The 19,660-nt window shown below is 52.4% G+C and overlaps 1 protein-coding gene across 2 annotated transcripts in view; it reads right to left on the bottom strand.

The window, feature by feature from the left end:
* Positions 1 to 19,660, bottom strand: part of LOC129834787 (Golgi apparatus protein 1-like) — a 202,136-nt gene that overhangs the window by 41,982 nt on the left and 140,494 nt on the right. For both annotated transcript variants that reach the window (XM_055900062.1, XM_055900061.1), the window contains exons 16-17: positions 13,897 to 13,985; positions 2,706 to 2,823 (exon numbers count right to left, since the gene is read on the bottom strand). In XM_055900062.1, the coding sequence (XP_055756037.1) occupies positions 2,706 to 2,823; positions 13,897 to 13,985 (207 nt within the window). The remainder of the gene's footprint in view (positions 1 to 2,705; positions 2,824 to 13,896; positions 13,986 to 19,660) is intronic.

Raw genomic sequence — 19,660 nt, 5'->3', positions numbered from 1 at the left:
CGGTCACCAGAGATGGAGCTGACAGATGACTGGTTCCCTGCAGCTAACCTGGCAGGACGGTCACCAGAGATGGAGCTGACAGATGACTGGTTCCCTGCAGCTAACCTGGCAGGACGGTCACCAGAGATGGAGCTGACAGATGACTGGTTCCCTGCAGCTAACCTGGCAGGACAGTCACCAGAGATGGAGCTGACAGATGACTGGTTCTCTGCAGCTAACCTGGCAGGACGGTCACCAGAGATGGAGCTGACAGATGACTGGTTCCCTGCAGCTAACCTGGCAGGACGGTCACCAGAGATGGAGCTGACAGATGACTGGTTCCCTACAGCTAACCTGGCAGGACGGTCACCAGAGATGGCTGACAGATGACTGGTTCCCTGCAGCTAACCTGGCAGGACGGTCACCAGAGATGGAGCTGACAGGTGACTGGTTCCCTGCAGCTAACCTGGCAGGACGGTCACCAGAGATGGCTTGAGCTGACAAATGAGTTAAAGACTGTCCAACAGCTTGGTCAGGCCTAATAAGGACTCCACAGGGCCAAGTAGCTGACCAGGGGAGCATTGCACAACCAAAAGCAGGTAAACAAATACCAGACAGAGCAGTAACTCTCCCGATCTCCAGCTCCTCTACTCTGAGTTGTAACAGAGGAGTAACTCTCCCCATCTCCAGGTCCTCTACTCTGAGTTGTAACAGAGGAGTAACTCACCATCTCCAGGTCCTCTACTCTGAGTTGTAACAGAGGAGTAACTCTCACCATCTCCAGCTCCTCTACTCTGGGTTGTAACTCTCCCCATCTCCAGCTCCTCTACTCTGAGTTGTAACAGAGGAGTAAGTCTCCCCATCTCCAGGTCCTCTACTCTGAGTTGTAACAGAGGAGTAACTCTCACCATCTCCAGGTCCTCTACTCTGAGTTGTAACAGAGGAGTAAGTCTCCCCATCTCCAGCTCCTCTACTCTGAGTTGTAACAGAGGAGTAACTCTCACCATCTCCAGGTCCTCTACTCTGAGTTGTAACAGAGGAGTAAGTCTCCCCATCTCCAGGTCCTCTACTCTGAATTGTAACAGAGGAGTAACTCTCACCATCTCCAGGTCCTCTACTCTGAGTTGTAACAGAGGAGTAACTCTCCCCATCTCCAGCTCCTCTACTCTGAGTTGTAACAGAGGAGTAAGTCTCCCCATCTCCAGGTCCTCTACTCTGAGTTGTAACAGAGGAGTAACTCTCACCATCTCCAGCTCCTCTACTCTGAGTTATAACAGAGGAGTAACTCTCACCATCTCCAGGTCCTCTACTCTGAGTTGTAACAGAGGAGTAACTCTCACCATCTCCAGGTCCTCTACTCTGAGTTGTAACTCTCCCCATCTCCAGGTCCTCTACTCTGAGTTGTAACTCTCCCCATCTCCAGGTCCTCTACTCTGAGTTGTAACAGAGGAGTAACTCTCACCATCTCCAGGTCCTCTACTCTGAGTTGTAACTCTCCCCATCTCCAGCTCCTCTACTCTGAGTTGTAACAGAGGAGTAACTCTCACCATCTCCAGGTCCTCTACTCTGAGTTGTAACAGAGGAGTAACTCTCCCCATCTCCAGGTCCTCTACTCTGAGTTGTAACAGAGGAGTAACTCTCCCCATCTCCAGCTCCTCTACTCTGAGTTGTAACAGAGGAGTAACTCTCACCATCTCCAGGTCGTCTACTCTGAGTTGTAACTCTCCCCATCTCCAGGTCCTCTACTCTGAGTTGTAACAGAGGAGTAACTCTCCCCATCTCCAGGTCCTCTACTCTGAGTTGTAACAGAGGAGTAACTCTCACCATCTCCAGCTCCTCTACTCTGAGTTGTAACAGAGGAGTAACTCTCCCCATCTCCAGCTCCTCTACTCTGAGTTGTAACAGAGGAGTAACTCACCCCATCTCCAGCTCCTCTACTCTGAGTTGTAACAGAGGAGTAACTCTCCCCATCTCCAGGTCCACTACTCTGAGTTGTAACAGAGGAGTAACTCTCACCATCTCCAGCTCCTCTACTCTGAGTTGTAACAGAGGAGTAACTCTCCCCATCTCCAGGTCCTCTACTCTGAGGTGTAACTCTCCCCATCTCCAGGTCCTCTACTCTGAGTTGTAACAGAGGAGTAACTCTCCCCATCTCCAGTTCCTCTACTCTGAGTTGTAACAGAGGAGTAACTCTCCCCATCTCCAGCTCCTCTACTCTGAGTTGTAACAGAGGAGTAACTCTCCCCATCTCCAGGTCCTCTACTCTGAGTTGTAACAGAAGAGTTACTCTCCCCATCTCCAGCTCCTCTACTCTGAGTTGTAACAGAGGAGTAACTCTCCCCATCTCCAGCTCCTCTACTCTGAGTTGTAACAGAGGAGTAACTCTCCCCATCTCCAGGTCCTCTACTCTGAGTTGTAACAGAGGAGTAACTCTCACCATCTCCAGCTCCTCTACTCTGAGTTGTAACAGAGGAGTAAGTCTCCCCATCTCCAGGTCCTCTACTCTGAGTTGTAACAGAGGAGTAACTCTCCCCATCTCCAGCTCCTCTACTCTGAGTTGTAACAGAGGAGTAAGTCTCCCCATCTCCAGGTCCTCTACTCTGAGTTGTAACAGAGGAGTAACTCTCAACCTTCTCCAGCTCCTCTACTCTGAGTTGTAACAGAGGAGTAACTCTCCCCATCTGCAGCTCCTCTACTCTGAGTTGTAACAGAGGAGTAACTCTCACCATCTCCAGCTCCTCTACTCTGAGTTGTTTCCGACACTTGAGAGAGACGCGCTGCTCCTTGACGTCCTGCAGAGTGTCGTTCCTCACTGTGGTACTGAGACAGATCACTACATCCACCCTGGAGGACAGACAGAGACACAGAGAGACAGAGAGACAGATCACTACATCCACCCTGGAGGACAGACAGAGAGACAGATCACTACATCCACCCTGGAGGACAGACAGAGAGACAGATCACTACATCCACCCTGAGGACAGACAGAGAGACAGATCACTACATCCACCCTGGGGGACAGACAGAGAGACAGATCACTACATCCACCCTGGAGGACAGACAGAGAGACAGATCACTACATCCACCCTGGAGGACAGACAGAGAGACAGATCACTACATCCACCCTGGAGGACAGACAGAGAGACAGATCACTACATCCACCCTGAGGACAGACAGAGAGACAGATCACTACATCCACCCTGAGGACAGACAGAGAGACAGATCACTACATCCACCCTGGAGGACAGACAGAGAGACAGATCACTACATCCACCCTGGAGGACAGACAGAGAGACAGATCACTACATCCACCCTGGGGGACAGACAGAGAGACAGATCACTACATCCACCCTGAGGACAGACAGAGAGACAGATCACTACATCCACCCTGGAGGACAGACAGAGAGACAGAGAGACAGATCACTACATCCACCCCGAGGACAGACAGGGAGACAGATCACTACATCCACCCTGGGGGACAGACAGAGAGACAGAGAGACAGGTCACTACATCCACCCTGGGGGACAGACAGAGAGACAGATCACTACATCCACCCTGGGGGACAGACAAAGAGACAGAGAGACAGGTCACTACATCCACCCTGGGGGACAGAGAGAGAGACAGATCACTACATCCACCCTGAGGACAGACAGAGAGACAGATCACTACATCCACCCTGGAGGACAGACAGAGAGACAGATCACTACATCCACCCTGGAGGACAGACAGAGAGACAGAGAGAGACAGATCACTACATCCACCCTGGAGGACAGACAGAGAGACAGATCACTACATCCACCCTGAGGACAGACAGAGAGACAGATCACTACATCCACCCTGGGGGACAGACAGAGAGACAGATCACTACATCCACCCTGGGGGACAGACAGAGAGACAGATCACTACATCCACCCTGGAGGACAGACAGAGAGACAGATCACTACATCCACCCTGGAGGACAGACAGAGAGACAGATCACTACATCCACCCTGAGGACAGACAGAGAGACAGAGAGACAGATCACTACATCCACCCTGGAGGAAAGACAGAGAGACAGATCACTACATCCACCCTGAGGACAGACAGAGAGACAGATCACTACATCCACCCTGAGGACAGACAGAGAGACAGATCACTACATCCACCCTGAGGACAGACAGAGAGACAGATCACTACATCCACCCTGAGGACAGACAGAGAGACAGATCACTACATCCACCCTGAGGACAGACAGAGAGACAGATCACTACATCCACCCTGAGGACAGACAGAGAGACAGAGAGAGAGACAGATCACTACATCCACCCTGAGGACAGAGACAGAGAGACAGATCACTACATCCACCCTGAGGACAGACAGAGAGACAGATCACTACAGCCACCCTGAGGGACAGACAGAGACAGATCACTACATCCACCCTGGGGGACAGACAGAGAGACAGATCACTACATCCACCCTGAGGACAGACAGAGAGACAGATCACTACAGCCACCCTGGAGGACAGACAGAGAGACAGATCACTACATCCACCCTGAGGGACAGACAGAGAGACAGATCACTACATCCACCCTGGAGGACAGACAGAGAGACAGATCACTACATCCACCCTGAGGACAGACAGAGAGACAGATCACTACATCCACCCTGAGGGACAGACAGAGAGACAGATCACTACATCCACCCTGAGGACAGACAGAGAGACAGATCACTACATCCACCCTGAGGACAGACAGAGAGACAGAGAGAGAGACAGATCACTACATCCACCCTGGAGGACAGACAGAGAGACAGACAGAGAGACAGATCACTACATCCACCCTGAGGACAGACAGAGAGACAGATCACTACATCCACCCTGAGGACAGACAGAGAGACAGATCACTATATCCACCCTGGAGGACAGACAGAGAGACAGACAGAGAGACAGATCACTACATCCACCCTGAGGACAGACAGAGAGACAGATCACTACATCCACCCTGAGGACAGACAGAGAGACAGATCACTATATCGACCCTGAGGACAGACAGAGAGACAGATCACTACATCCACCCTGTAGGACAGACAGAGAGACAGATCACTACATCCACCCTGAGGACAGACAGAGAGACAGATCACTACATCCACCCTGGAGGACAGACAGAGAGACAGACAGACAGATCACTACATCCACCCTGGGGGACAGACAGAGAGACAGATCACTACATCCACCCTGGAGGACAGACAGAGAGACAGATCACTACATCCACCCTGGAGGACAGACAGAGAGACAGATCACTACATCCACCCTGAGGGACAGACAGAGAGACAGATCACTACGTCCACCCTGGAGGACAGACAGAGAGACAGATCACTACATCCACCCTGAGGACAGACAGAGAGACAGATCACTACATCCACCCTGGAGGACAGACAGAGAGACAGATCACTACATCCACCCTGGAGGACAGACAGAGAGACAGATCACTACATCCACCCTGGAGGACAGACAGAGAGACAGATCACTACATCCACCCTGGGGACAGACAGAGAGACAGATCACTACATCCACCCTGAGGGACAGACAGAGAGACAGATCACTACATCCACCCTGAGGACAGACAGAGAGACAGATCACTACATCCACCCTGAGGGACAGACAGAGAGACAGAGAGACAGAACACTACATCCACCCTGGGGGACAGACAGAGAGACAGATCACTACATCCACCCTGAGGGACAGACAGAGAGACAGATCACTACGTCCACCCTGGAGGACAGACAGAGAGACAGATCACTACATCCACCCTGGAGGACAGACAGAGAGACAGATCACTACGTCCACCCTGGAGGACAGACAGAGAGACAGATCACTACATCCACCCTGAGGACAGACAGAGAGACAAACAGAGAGACAGATCACTACATCCACCCTGGGGGACAGACAGAGAGACAGATCACTACATCCACCCTGGAGGACAGACAGAGAGACAGATCACTACATCCACCCTGAGGGACAGACAGAGAGACAGATCACTACATCCACCCTGGGGGACAGACAGAGAGACAGATCACTACATCCACCCTGGAGGACAGACAGAGAGACAGATCACTACGTCCACCCTGGAGGACAGACAGAGAGACAGATCACTACATCCACCCTGAGGACAGACAGAGAGACAAACAGAGAGACAGATCACTACATCCACCCTGAGGACAGACAGAGAGACAGATCACTACATCCACCCTGAGGACAGACAGAGAGACAAACAGAGAGACAGATCACTACATCCACCCTGAGGACAGACAGAGAGACAGATCACTACATCCACCCTGGGGGACAGACAGAGAGACAGATCACTACATCCACCCTGAGGGACAGACAGAGAGACAGATCACTACATCCACCCTGGAGGACAGACAGAGAGACAGATCACTACATCCACCCTGAAGGACAGACAGAGAGACAGATCACTACATCCACCCTGGAGGACAGACAGAGAGACAGATCACTACATCCACCCTGGAGGACAGACAGAGAGACAGATCACTACATCCACCCTGAGGACAGACAGAGAGACAGATCACTACATCCACCCTGAGGGACAGACAGAGAGACAGATCACTACATCCACCCTGAGGGACAGACAGAGAGACAGATCACTACATCCACCCTGAGGACAGACAGAGAGACAGATCACTACATCCACCCTGAGGACAGACAGAGAGACAGATCACTACATCCACCCTGGGGGACAGACAGAGAGACAGATCACTACATCCACCCTGGGAGACAGACAGAGAGACAGATCACTACATCCACCCTGGAGGACAGACAGAGAGACAGATCACTACATCCACCCTGAGGACAGACAGAGAGACAGATCACTACATCCACCCTGGAGGACAGACAGAGAGACAGATCACTACATCCACCCTGGAGGACAGACAGAGAGACAGAGAGACAGATCACTACATCCACCCTGGAGGACAGACAGAGAGACAGATCACTACATCCACCCTGGAGGACAGACAGAGAGACAGAGAGACAGATCACTACATCCACCCTGGGGGACAGACAGAGAGACAGATCACTACATCCACCCTGAGGACAGACAGAGAGACAGAGAGACAGATCACTACATCCACCCTGGAGGACAGACAGAGAGACAGATCACTACATCCACCCTGAGGACAGACAGAGAGACAGATCACTACATCCACCCTGAGGACAGACAGAGAGACAGATCACTACATCCACCCTGAGGACAGACAGAGAGACAGATCACTACATCCACCCTGAGGACAGACAGAGAGACAGATCACTACATCCACCCTGGAGGACAGACAGAGAGACAGATCACTGCATCCACCCTGAGGACAGACAGAGAGACAGATCACTACATCCACCCTGGAGGACAGACAGAGAGACAGATCACTACATCCACCCTGAGGACAGACAGAGAGACAGATCACTACATCCACCCTGGAGGACAGACAGAGAGACAGATCACTGCATCCACCCTGAGGACAGACAGAGAGACAGATCACTACATCCACCCTGAGGACAGACAGAGAGACAGATCACTGCATCCACCCTGAGGACGAACAGACAGACAGAGAGACAGATCACTACATCCACCCTGGAGGACAGACAGAGAGACAGATCACTACATCCACCCTGGAGGACAGACAGAGAGACAGACAGAGAGACAGATCACTACATCCACCCTGGAGGACAGACAGAGAGACAGATCACTACATCCACCCTGGAGGACAGACAGAGAGACAGAACACTACATCCACCCTGGGGGACAGACAGAGAGACAGATCACTACATCCACCCTGGGGGACAGACAGAGAGACAGATCACTACATCCACCCTGAGGACAGACAGAGAGACAGATCACTACATCCACCCTGAGGGACAGACAGAGAGACAGATCACTACATCCACCCTGGGGGACAGACAGAGAGACAGATCACTATATCCACCCTGGGGGACAGACAGAGAGACAGATCACTATATCCACCCTGAGGACAGACAGAGAGACAGATCACTACATCCACCCTGGGGGACAGACAGAGAGACAGATCACTATATCCACCCTGAGGACAGACAGAGAGACAGATCACTACATCCACCCTGAGGGACAGAGAGACAGAGACACAGAGAGACAGATCACTACATCCACCCTGAGGACAGACAGAGAGACAGATCACTACATCCACCCTGGGGGACAGACAGAGAGACAGATCACTACATCCACCCTGAGGACAGACAGAGAGACAGATCACTACATCCACCCTGGAGGACAGACAGAGAGACAGATCACTACATCCACCCTGGAGGACAGACAGAGAGACAGATCACTACATCCACCCTGAGGACAGACAGAGAGACAGATCACTACAGCCACCCTGGAGGACAGACAGAGAGACAGATCACTACATCCACCCTGAGGACAGACAGAGAGACAGATCACTACATCCACCCTGGAGGACAGACAGAGAGACAGATCACTACATCCACCCTGAGGGACAGACAGAGAGACAGAGAGACAGATCACTACATCCACCCTGGAGGACAGACAGAGAGACAGATCACTACATCCACCCTGAGGACAGACAGAGAGACAGATCACTACATCCACCCTGGAGGACAGACAGAGAGACAGATCACTACATCCACCCTGGAGGACAGACAGAGAGACAGATCACTACATCCACCCTGGGGGACAGACAGAGAGACAGATCACTACATCCACCCTGAGGACAGACAGAGAGACAGATCACTACATCCACCCTGAGGACAGACAGAGAGACAGATCACTACATCCACCCTGGAGGACAGACAGAGAGACAGATCACTACATCCACCCTGAGGACAGACAGAGAGACAGATCACTACATCCACCCTGAGGGACAGACAGAGAGACAGATCACTACATCCACCCTGGAGGACAGACAGAGAGACAGATCACTACATCCACCCTGAGGACAGACAGAGAGACAGATCACTACATCCACCCTGAGGACAGACAGAGAGACAGATCACTACATCCACCCTGAGGACAGACAGAGAGACAGATCACTACATCCACCCTGGAGGACAGACAGAGAGACAGAGAGACAGATCACTACATCCACCCTGGGGGACAGACAGAGAGACAGATCACTACATCCACCCTGGGGGACAGACAGAGAGACAGATCACTACATCCACCCTGAGGACAGACAGAGAGACAGATCACTACATCCACCTTGGAGGACAGACAGAGAGACAGATCACTACATCCACCCTGAGGACAGACAGAGAGACAGATCACTACATCCACCCTGGAGGACAGACAGAGAGACAGAGAGACAGATCACTACATCCACCCTGGGGGACAGACAGAGAGACAGATCACTACATCCACCCTGAGGACAGACAGAGAGACAGATCACTACATCCACCCTGGGGGACAGACAGAGAGACAGAGAGACAGGTCAATACATCCACCCTGGGGGACAGACAGAGACAGGTCACTACATCCACCCTGGAGGACAGACAGAGAGACAGATCACTACATCCACCCTGGAGGACAGACAGAGAGACAGATCACTACATCCACCCTGAGGACAGACAGAGAGACAGATCACTACATCCACCCTGGGGGACAGACAGAGAGACAGATCACTACATCCACCCTGGAGGACAGACAGAGAGACAGACAGAGAGACAGATCACTGCATCCACCCTGGAGGACAGACAGAGAGACAGATCACTACATCCACCCTGGAGGACAGACAGAGAGACAGATCACTACATCCACCCTGGAGGACAGACAGAGAGACAGATCACTACATCCACCCTGAGGACAGACAGAGAGACAGATCACTACATCCACCCTGAGGACAGACAGAGAGACAGATCACTACATCCACCCTGAGGACAGACAGAGAGACAGATCACTACATCCACCCTGGAGGACAGACAGAGAGACAGATCACTGCATCCACCCTGGAGGACAGACAGAGAGACAGATCACTACATCCACCCTGGAGGACAGACAGAGAGACAGACCACTGCATCCACCCTGGAGGACAGACAGAGAGACAGACAGAGAGACAGATCACTACATCCACCCTGAGGACAGACAGAGAGACAGATCACTACATCCACCCTGAGGACAGACAGACAGATCACTACATCCACCCTGGAGGACAGACAGAGAGACAGATCACTACATCCACCCTGAGGACAGACAGAGAGACAGATCACTACATCCACCCTGGGGGACAGACAGAGAGACAGATCACTACATCCACCCTGGGGACAGACAGAGAGACAGATCACTACATCCACCCTGAGGACAGACAGAGAGACAGATCACTATATCCACCCTGGAGGACAGACAGAGAGACAGATCACTACATCCACCCTGGAGGACAGACAGAGAGACAGATCACTATATCCACCCTGGAGGACAGACAGAGAGACAGATCACTGCATCCACCCTGAGGACAGGCAGAGAGACAGATCACTACATCCACCCTGGAGGACAGACAGAGAGACAGATCACTACATCCACCCTGGGGGACAGACAGAGAGACAGATCACTACATCCACCCTGGGGGACAGACAGAGAGACAGATCACTACATCCACCCTGGAGGACAGACAGAGAGACAGATCACTACATCCACCCTGAGGACAGACAGAGAGACAGAGAGAGACAGATCACTACATCCACCCTGGAGGACAGACAGAGAGACAGAGAGACAGATCACTACATCCACCCTGGAGGACAGACAGAGAGACAGATCACTACATCCACCCTGGAGGACAGACAGAGAGACAGATCACTGCATCCACCCTGAGGACGAACAGACAGACAGAGAGACAGATCACTACATCCACCCTGGAGGACAGACAGAGAGACAGATCACTACATCCACCCTGGAGGACAGACAGAGAGACAGACAGAGAGACAGATCACTACATCCACCCTGGAGGACAGACAGAGAGACAGATCACTACATCCACCCTGGAGGACAGACAGAGAGACAGATCACTACATCCACCCTGGGGGACAGACAGAGAGACAGATCACTATATCCACCCTGAGGACAGACAGAGAGACAGATCACTACATCCACCCTGGGGGACAGACAGAGAGACAGATCACTACATCCACCCTGGGGGACAGACAGAGAGACAGATCACTACATCCACCCTGAGGACAGACAGAGAGACAGATCACTACATCCACCCTGGGGGACAGACAGAGAGACAGATCACTACATCCACCCTGAGGACAGACAGAGAGACAGATCACTACATCCACCCTGGGGGACAGACAGAGAGACAGATCACTACATCCACCCTGAGGACAGACAGAGAGACAGATCACTACATCCACCCTGGAGGACAGACAGAGAGACAGATCACTACATCCACCCTGGAGGACAGACAGAGACAGATCACTACATCCACCCTGGGGGACAGACAGAGAGACAGATCACTAAATCCACCCTGGGGGACAGACAGAGAGACAGATCACTACATCCACCCTGGAGGACAGACAGAGAGACAGATCACTACATCCACCCTGAGGACAGACAGAGAGACAGATCACTACAGCCACCCTGGAGGACAGACAGAGAGACAGATCACTACATCCACCCTGAGGACAGACAGAGAGACAGAGAGACAGATTACTACATCCACCCTGGGGGACAGACAGAGAGACAGATCACTACATCCACCCTGAGGACAGACAGAGAGACAGATCACTACATCCACCCTGGGGGACAGACAGAGAGACAGATCACTACATCCACCCTGAGGACAGACAGAGAGACAGATCACTACATCCACCCTGGAGGACAGACAGAGAGACAGATCACTACATCCACCCTGAGGGACAGACAGAGAGACAGAGAGACAGGTCAATACATCCACCCTGGGGGACAGACAGAGAGACAGATCACTACATCCACCCTGGAGGACAGACAGAGAGACAGATCACTACATCCACCCTGAGGACAGACAGAGAGACAGATCACTACATCCACCCTGAGGACAGACAGAGAGACAGATCACTACATCCACCCTGGAGGACAGACAGAGAGACAGATCACTACATCCACCCTGGAGGACAGACAGAGAGACAGATCACTACATCCACCCTGGAGGACAGACAGAGAGACAGATCACTACATCCACCCTGAGGGACAGACAGAGAGACAGAGAGACAGGTCAATACATCCACCCTGGGGGACAGACAGAGAGACAGATCACTACATCCACCCTGGAGGACAGACAGAGAGACAGATCACTACATCCACCCTGAGGACAGACAGAGAGACAGATCACTACATCCACCCTGAGGACAGACAGAGAGACAGATCACTACATCCACCCTGGAGGACAGACAGAGAGACAGATCACTACATCCACCCTGGAGGACAGACAGAGAGACAGATCACTACATCCACCCTGGAGGACAGACAGAGAGACAGACCACTACATCCACCCTGGAGGACAGACAGAGAGACAGACAGAGAGACAGATCACTACATCCACCCTGAGGACAGACAGAGAGACAGATCACTACATCCACCCTGGAGGACAGACAGAGAGACAGATCACTACATCCACCCTGGGGGACAGACAGAGAGACAGATCACTACATCCACCCTGGAGGACAGACAGAGAGACAGAGAGACAGATCACTACATCCACCCTGGAGGATAGACAGAGAGACAGATCACTACATCCACCCTGGGGGACAGACAGAGAGACAGATCACTACATCCACCCTGGAGGACAGACAGAGAGACAGATCACTACATCCACCCTGAGGACAGACAGAGAGACAGATCACTACATCCACCCTGGAGGACAGACAGAGAGACAGATCACTACATCCACCCTGGAGGACAGACAGAGAGACAGATCACTACATCCACCCTGGAGGACAGACAGAGAGACAGATCACTACATCCACCCTGAGGACAGACAGAGAGACAGATCACTACATCCACCCTGAGGACAGACAGAGAGACAGATCACTACATCCACCCTGGGGGACAGACAGAGAGACAGATCACTACATCCACCCTGAGGACAGACAGAGAGACAGATCACTACATCCACCCTGGGGGACAGACAGAGAGACAGATCACTACATCCACCCTGAGGACAGACAGAGAGACAGATCACTACATCCACCCTGGAGGACAGACAGAGAGACAGAGAGACAGATCACTACATCCACCCTGGAGGACAGACAGAGAGACAGATCACTACATCCACCCTGGGGGACAGACAGAGAGACAGATCACTACATCCACCCTGAGGACAGACAGAGAGACAGATCACTACATCCACCCTGGAGGACAGACAGAGAGACAGATCACTACATCCACCCTGAGGACAGACAGAGAGACAGATCACTACATCCACCCTGGAGGACAGACAGAGAGACAGAGAGACAGATCACTACATCCACCCTGGAGGACAGACAGAGAGACAGATCACTACATCCACCCTGGGGGACAGACAGAGACAGAGACACAGAGACAGAGGGTGAATTAGTAACACCACTGTGGTACTGAGACAGAGAGACAGAGAGACAGAGGGAGGGTGAATTAGTAAGTGGAAGATCCAAACCATGAAAAGTAATAGTGATGGAAATGACTCTGTAGCTGTCGGCACACACTATAATAGGGAATAGGGAGCCATTGGGACCGGTCATAAGTAGTACACTATATAGGGAATAGGGAGCCATTGGGACTGGTCATAAGTAGTGCACTATATAGGGAATAGGGAGCCATTGGGACTGGTCATTAGTAGTGCACTACATAGGGAATAGGGAGCCATTGGGACTGGTCATTAGTAGTGCACTATATAGGGAATAGGGAACCTTTGGGACCGGTTCTGACTCACTTCTTCTTGATGTTGGGGCAGAGTTTGAGCACGTCCTCTTTACACGCCATCTTGAACTTGTAGGAGAAACGAAAGTCCTTCATCTGGATCTGAGGAAGAGGAGGAGATGGAGTCAGTCAGGGTTGATTATATACAACGGCCGGTCGTCAAATACAGCTACACATAAGCCTGTGCTTCCCCACCTACCGGTTTACCTCACCTCCTACCGGTTTACATCGCCTCACATCCTACCGGTTTACATCGCCTCACATCCTACCGGTTTACATCGCCTCCCCACCTACCGGTTTACATCGCCTCACATCCTACCGGTTTACATCACCTCCCCACCTACCGGTTTACCTCACCTCACATCCTACCGGTTTACATCACCTCACATCCTACCGGTTTACATCGCCTCCCCACCTACCGGTTTACATCGCCTCACATCATACCGGTTTACATCGCGTCACATCCTACCGGTTTACCTCGCCTCACATCCTACCGGTTTACCTCGCCTCACATCCTACCGGTTTACATCGCCTCACATCCTACCGGTTTACATCGCCTCACATCCTACCGGTTTACATCGCCTCCCCTCCTTCAGGTTACATCGCCTCACATCCTACCGGTTTACATCGCCTCACATCCTACCGGTTTACATCGCCTCACATCCTACCGGTTTACATCCCCTCACCTCCTACCGGTTTACATCGCCTCACCTCCTACCGGTTTACATCGTCTCACATCCTACCGGTTTACATCGTCTCACATCCTACCGGTTTACATCGCCTCATCCTACCGGTTTACATCGCCTCCCCACCTACCGGTTTACATCGCCTCACATCCTACCGGTTTACATCGCCTCCCCACCTACCGGTTTACCTCACCTCACATCCTACCGGTTTACATCGCCTCCCCACCTACCGGTTTACATCGCCTCCCCACCTACCGGTTTACATCGCCTCCCCACCTACCGGTTTACATCGCCTCACATCCTACCGGTTTACATCGCCTCCCCATCTACCGGTTTACATCGTCTCACATCCTACCGGTTTACATCGCCTCCCCTCCTGCCGGTTTACATCGCCTCACATCATACCGGTTTACATCGCCTCACATCCTACCGGTTTACATCGCCTCACATCCTACCGGTTTACATCGCCTCACATCCTACCGGTTTACATCGCCTCACATCCTACCGGTTTACATCGCCTCACATCCTACCGGTTTACATCGCCTCACATCCTACCGGTTTACATCGCCTCACATCCTACCGGTTTACATCGCCTCACATCCTACCGGTTTACATCGCCTCACATCCTACCGGTTTACATCGCCTCACATCCTACCGGTTTACATCGCCTCACATCCTACCGGTTTACATCGCCTCACATCCTACCGGTTTACATCGCCTCACATCCTACCGGTTTACATCGCCACACATCCTACCGGTTTACCTAGCCTCACATCCTACCGGTTTACATCACCTCACATCCTACCGGTTTACATCACCTCACATCCTACCGGTTTACATCACCTCACATCCTACCGGTTTACATCGCCTCCCCACCTACCGGTTTACATCGCCTCACATCCTACCGGTTTACATCGCCTCCCCACCTACCGATTTACATCGCCTCACATCCTACCGGTTTACATCGCCTCACATCCTAACGGTTTACCTCACCTCACATCCTACCGGTTTACATCACCTCACATCCTACCGGTTTACATCGCCACCCCTCCTACCGGTTTACATCACCTCCCCACCTACCGGTTTACATCACCTCCCCACCTACCGGTTTACATCACCGCACATCCTACCGGTTTACATCACCGCACATCCTACCGGTTTACATCACCTCCCCACCTACCGGTTTACATCACCTCCCCACCTACCGGTTTACATCACCTCCCCACCTACCGGTTTACATCACCTCCCCACCTACCGGTTTACATCACCTCCCCACCTACCGGTTTACATCACCTCCCCACCTACCGGTTTACATCACCTCCCCACCTACCGGTTTACATCACCTCCCCACCTACCGGTTTACATCACCTCCCCACCTACCGGTTTACATCACCTCCCCACCTACCGGTTTACATCACCTCACATCCTACCGGTTTACATCGCCTCCCCTCCTTCAGGTTACATCGCCTCACATCCTACCGGTTTACATCGCCTCACATCCTACCGGTTTACATCGCCTCACATCCTACCGGTTTACATCCCCTCACCTCCTACCGGTTTACATCGCCTCACCTCCTACCGGTTTACATCGTCTCACCTCCTACCGGTTTACATCGTCTCACATCCTACCGGTTTACATCGCCTCATCCTACCGGTTTACATCGCCTCCCCACCTACCGGTTTACATCGCCTCACATCCTACCGGTTTACATCGCCTCCCCACCTACCGGTTTACCTCACCTCACATCCTACCGGTTTACATCGCCTCCCCACCTACCGGTTTACATCGCCTCCCCACCTACCGGTTTACATCGCCTCCCCACCTACCGGTTTACATCGCCTCACATCCTACCGGTTTACATCGCCTCCCCATCTACCGGTTTACATCGTCTCACATCCTACCGGTTTACATCGCCTCCCCTCCTGCCGGTTTACATCGCCTCACATCATACCGGTTTACATCGCCTCACATCCTACCGGTTTACATCGCCTCACATCCTACCGGTTTACATCGCCTCACATCCTACCGGTTTACATCGCCTCACATCCTACCGGTTTACATCGCCTCACATCCTACCGGTTTACATCGCCTCACATCCTACCGGTTTACATCGCCTCACATCCTACCGGTTTACATCGCCTCACATCCTACCGGTTTACATCGCCTCACATCCTACCGGTTTACATCGCCTCACATCCTACCGGTTTACATCGCCTCACATCCTACCGGTTTACATCGCCTCACATCCTACCGGTTTACATCGCCTCACATCCTACCGGTTTACATCGCCTCACATCCTACCGGTTTACATCGCCACACATCCTACCGGTTTACCTAGCCTCACATCCTACCGGTTTACATCACCTCACATCCTACCGGTTTACATCACCTCACATCCTACCGGTTTACATCACCTCACATCCTACCGGTTTACATCGCCTCCCCACCTACCGGTTTACATCGCCTCACATCCTACCGGTTTACATCGCCTCCCCACCTACCGATTTACATCGCCTCACATCCTACCGGTTTACATCGCCTCACATCCTAACGGTTTACCTCACCTCACATCCTACCGGTTTACATCACCTCACATCCTACCGGTTTACATCACCTCCCCACCTACCGGTTTACATCACCTCCCCACCTACCGGTTTACATCACCGCACATCCTACCGGTTTACATCACCGCACATCCTACCGGTTTACATCACCTCCCCACCTACCGGTTTACATCACCTCCCCACCTACCGGTTTACATCACCTCCCCACCTACCGGTTTACATCACCTCCCCACCTACCGGTTTACATCACCTCCCCACCTACCGGTTTACATCACCTCCCCACCTACCGGTTTACATCACCTCCCCACCTACCGGTTTACATCACCTCCCCACCTACCGGTTTACATCACCTCCCCACCTACCGGTTTACATCACCTCCCCACCTACCGGTTTACATCACCTCACATCCTACCGGTTTACATCGCCTCCCCTCCTTCAGGTTACATCGCCTCACATCCTACCGGTTTACATCGCCTCACATCCTACCGGTTTACATCGCCTCACATCCTACCGGTTTACATCCCCTCACCTCCTACCGGTTTACATCGCCTCACCTCCTACCGGTTTACATCGTCTCACATCCTACCGGTTTACATCGTCTCACATCCTACCGGTTTACATCGCCTCATCCTACCGGTTTACATCGCCTCCCCACCTACCGGTTTACATCGCCTCACATCCTACCGGTTTACATCGCCTCCCCACCTACCGGTTTACCTCACCTCCCCACCTACCGGTTTACATCGCCTCCCCACCTACCGGTTTACATCGCCTCCCCACCTACCGGTTTACATCGCCTCACATCCTACCGGTTTACATCGCCTCACATCCTACCGGTTTACATCGCCTCCCCATCTACCGGTTTACATCGTCTCACATCCTACCGGTTTACATCGCCTCCCCTCCTGCCGGTTTACATCGCCTCACATCCTACCGGTTTACATCGCCTCACATCCTACCGGTTTACATCGCCTCACATCCTACCGGTTTACATCGCCTCACATCCTACCGGTTTACATCGCCTCACATCCTACCGGTTTACATCGCCTCACATCCTACCGGTTTACATCGCCTCACATCCTACCGGTTTACATCGCCTCACATCCTACCGGTTTACATCGCCTCACATCCTACCGGTTTACATCGCCTCACATCCTACCGGTTTACATCGCCTCACATCCTACCGGTTTACATCGCCTCACATCCTACCGGTTTACATCGCCTCACATCCTACCGGTTTACATCGCCTCACATCCTACCGGTTTACATCGCCACACATCCTACCGGTTTACCTAGCCTCACATCCTACCGGTTTACATCACCTCACATCCTACCGGTTTACATCACCTCACATCCTACCGGTTTACATCACCTCACATCCTACCGGTTTACATCGCCTCCCCACCTACCGGTTTACATCGCCTCACATCCTACCGGTTTACATCGCCTCCCCACCTACCGATTTACATCGCCTCACATCCTACCGGTTTACATCGCCTCACATCCTAACGGTTTACCTCACCTCACATCCTACCGGTTTACATCACCTCACATCCTACCGGTTTACATCGCCACCCCTCCTACCGGTTTACATCACCTCCCCACCTACCGGTTTACATCACCTCCCCACCTACCGGTTTACATCACCGCACATCCTACCGGTTTACATCACCGCACATCCTACCGGTTTACATCACCTCCCCACCTACCGGTTTACATCACCTCCCCACCTACCGGTTTACATCACCTCCCCACCTACCGGTTTACATCACCTCCCCACCTACCGGTTTACATCACCTCCCCACCTACCGGTTTACATCACCTCCCCACCTACCGGTTTACATCACCTCCCCACCTACCGGTTTACATCACCTCACATCCTACCGGTTTACATCACCTCACATCCTACCGGTTTACATCGCCTCACATCCTACCGGTTTACATCGCCTCACATCCTACCGGTTTACCTCTCCTCACATCCTACCGGTTTACCTCGCCTCACATCCTACCGGTTTACCTCGCCTCACATCCTACCGTTTTACGTCGCCTCACATCCTACCGGTTTACGTCGCCTCACATCCTACCGGTTTACGTCGCCTCACATCCTACCGGTTTACGTCGCCTCACATCCTACCGGTTTACGTCGCCTCACATCCTACCGGTTTACATCGCCTCACATCCTACCGGTTTACATCGCCTCACATCCTACCGGTTTACATCGCCTCACATCCTACCGGTTTACATCGCCTCCCCATCTACCGGTTTACATCGCCTCACATCCTACCGGTTTACATCGCCTCACATCCTACCGGTTTACATCGCCTCACATCCTACCGGTTTACATCGCCTCACATCCTACCGGTTTACCTCGCCTCACATCCTACCGGTTTACATCACCTCACATCCTACCGGTTTACATCACCTCACATCCTACCGGTTTACATCGCCTCACATCCTACCGGTTTACCTCGCCTCACATCCTACCGGTTTACATCGCCTCACATCCTACCGGTTTACCTCGCCTCA

This window comes from Salvelinus fontinalis, chromosome 35 (assembly GCF_029448725.1).
Source record: "Salvelinus fontinalis isolate EN_2023a chromosome 35, ASM2944872v1, whole genome shotgun sequence".
In the NCBI taxonomy this organism is placed as follows: Eukaryota; Metazoa; Chordata; class Actinopteri; order Salmoniformes; family Salmonidae; genus Salvelinus; species Salvelinus fontinalis.
The sequence above is the reverse complement of the archived record's forward strand: the minus strand, read 5'-3'. Positions and strand labels throughout refer to the sequence as shown.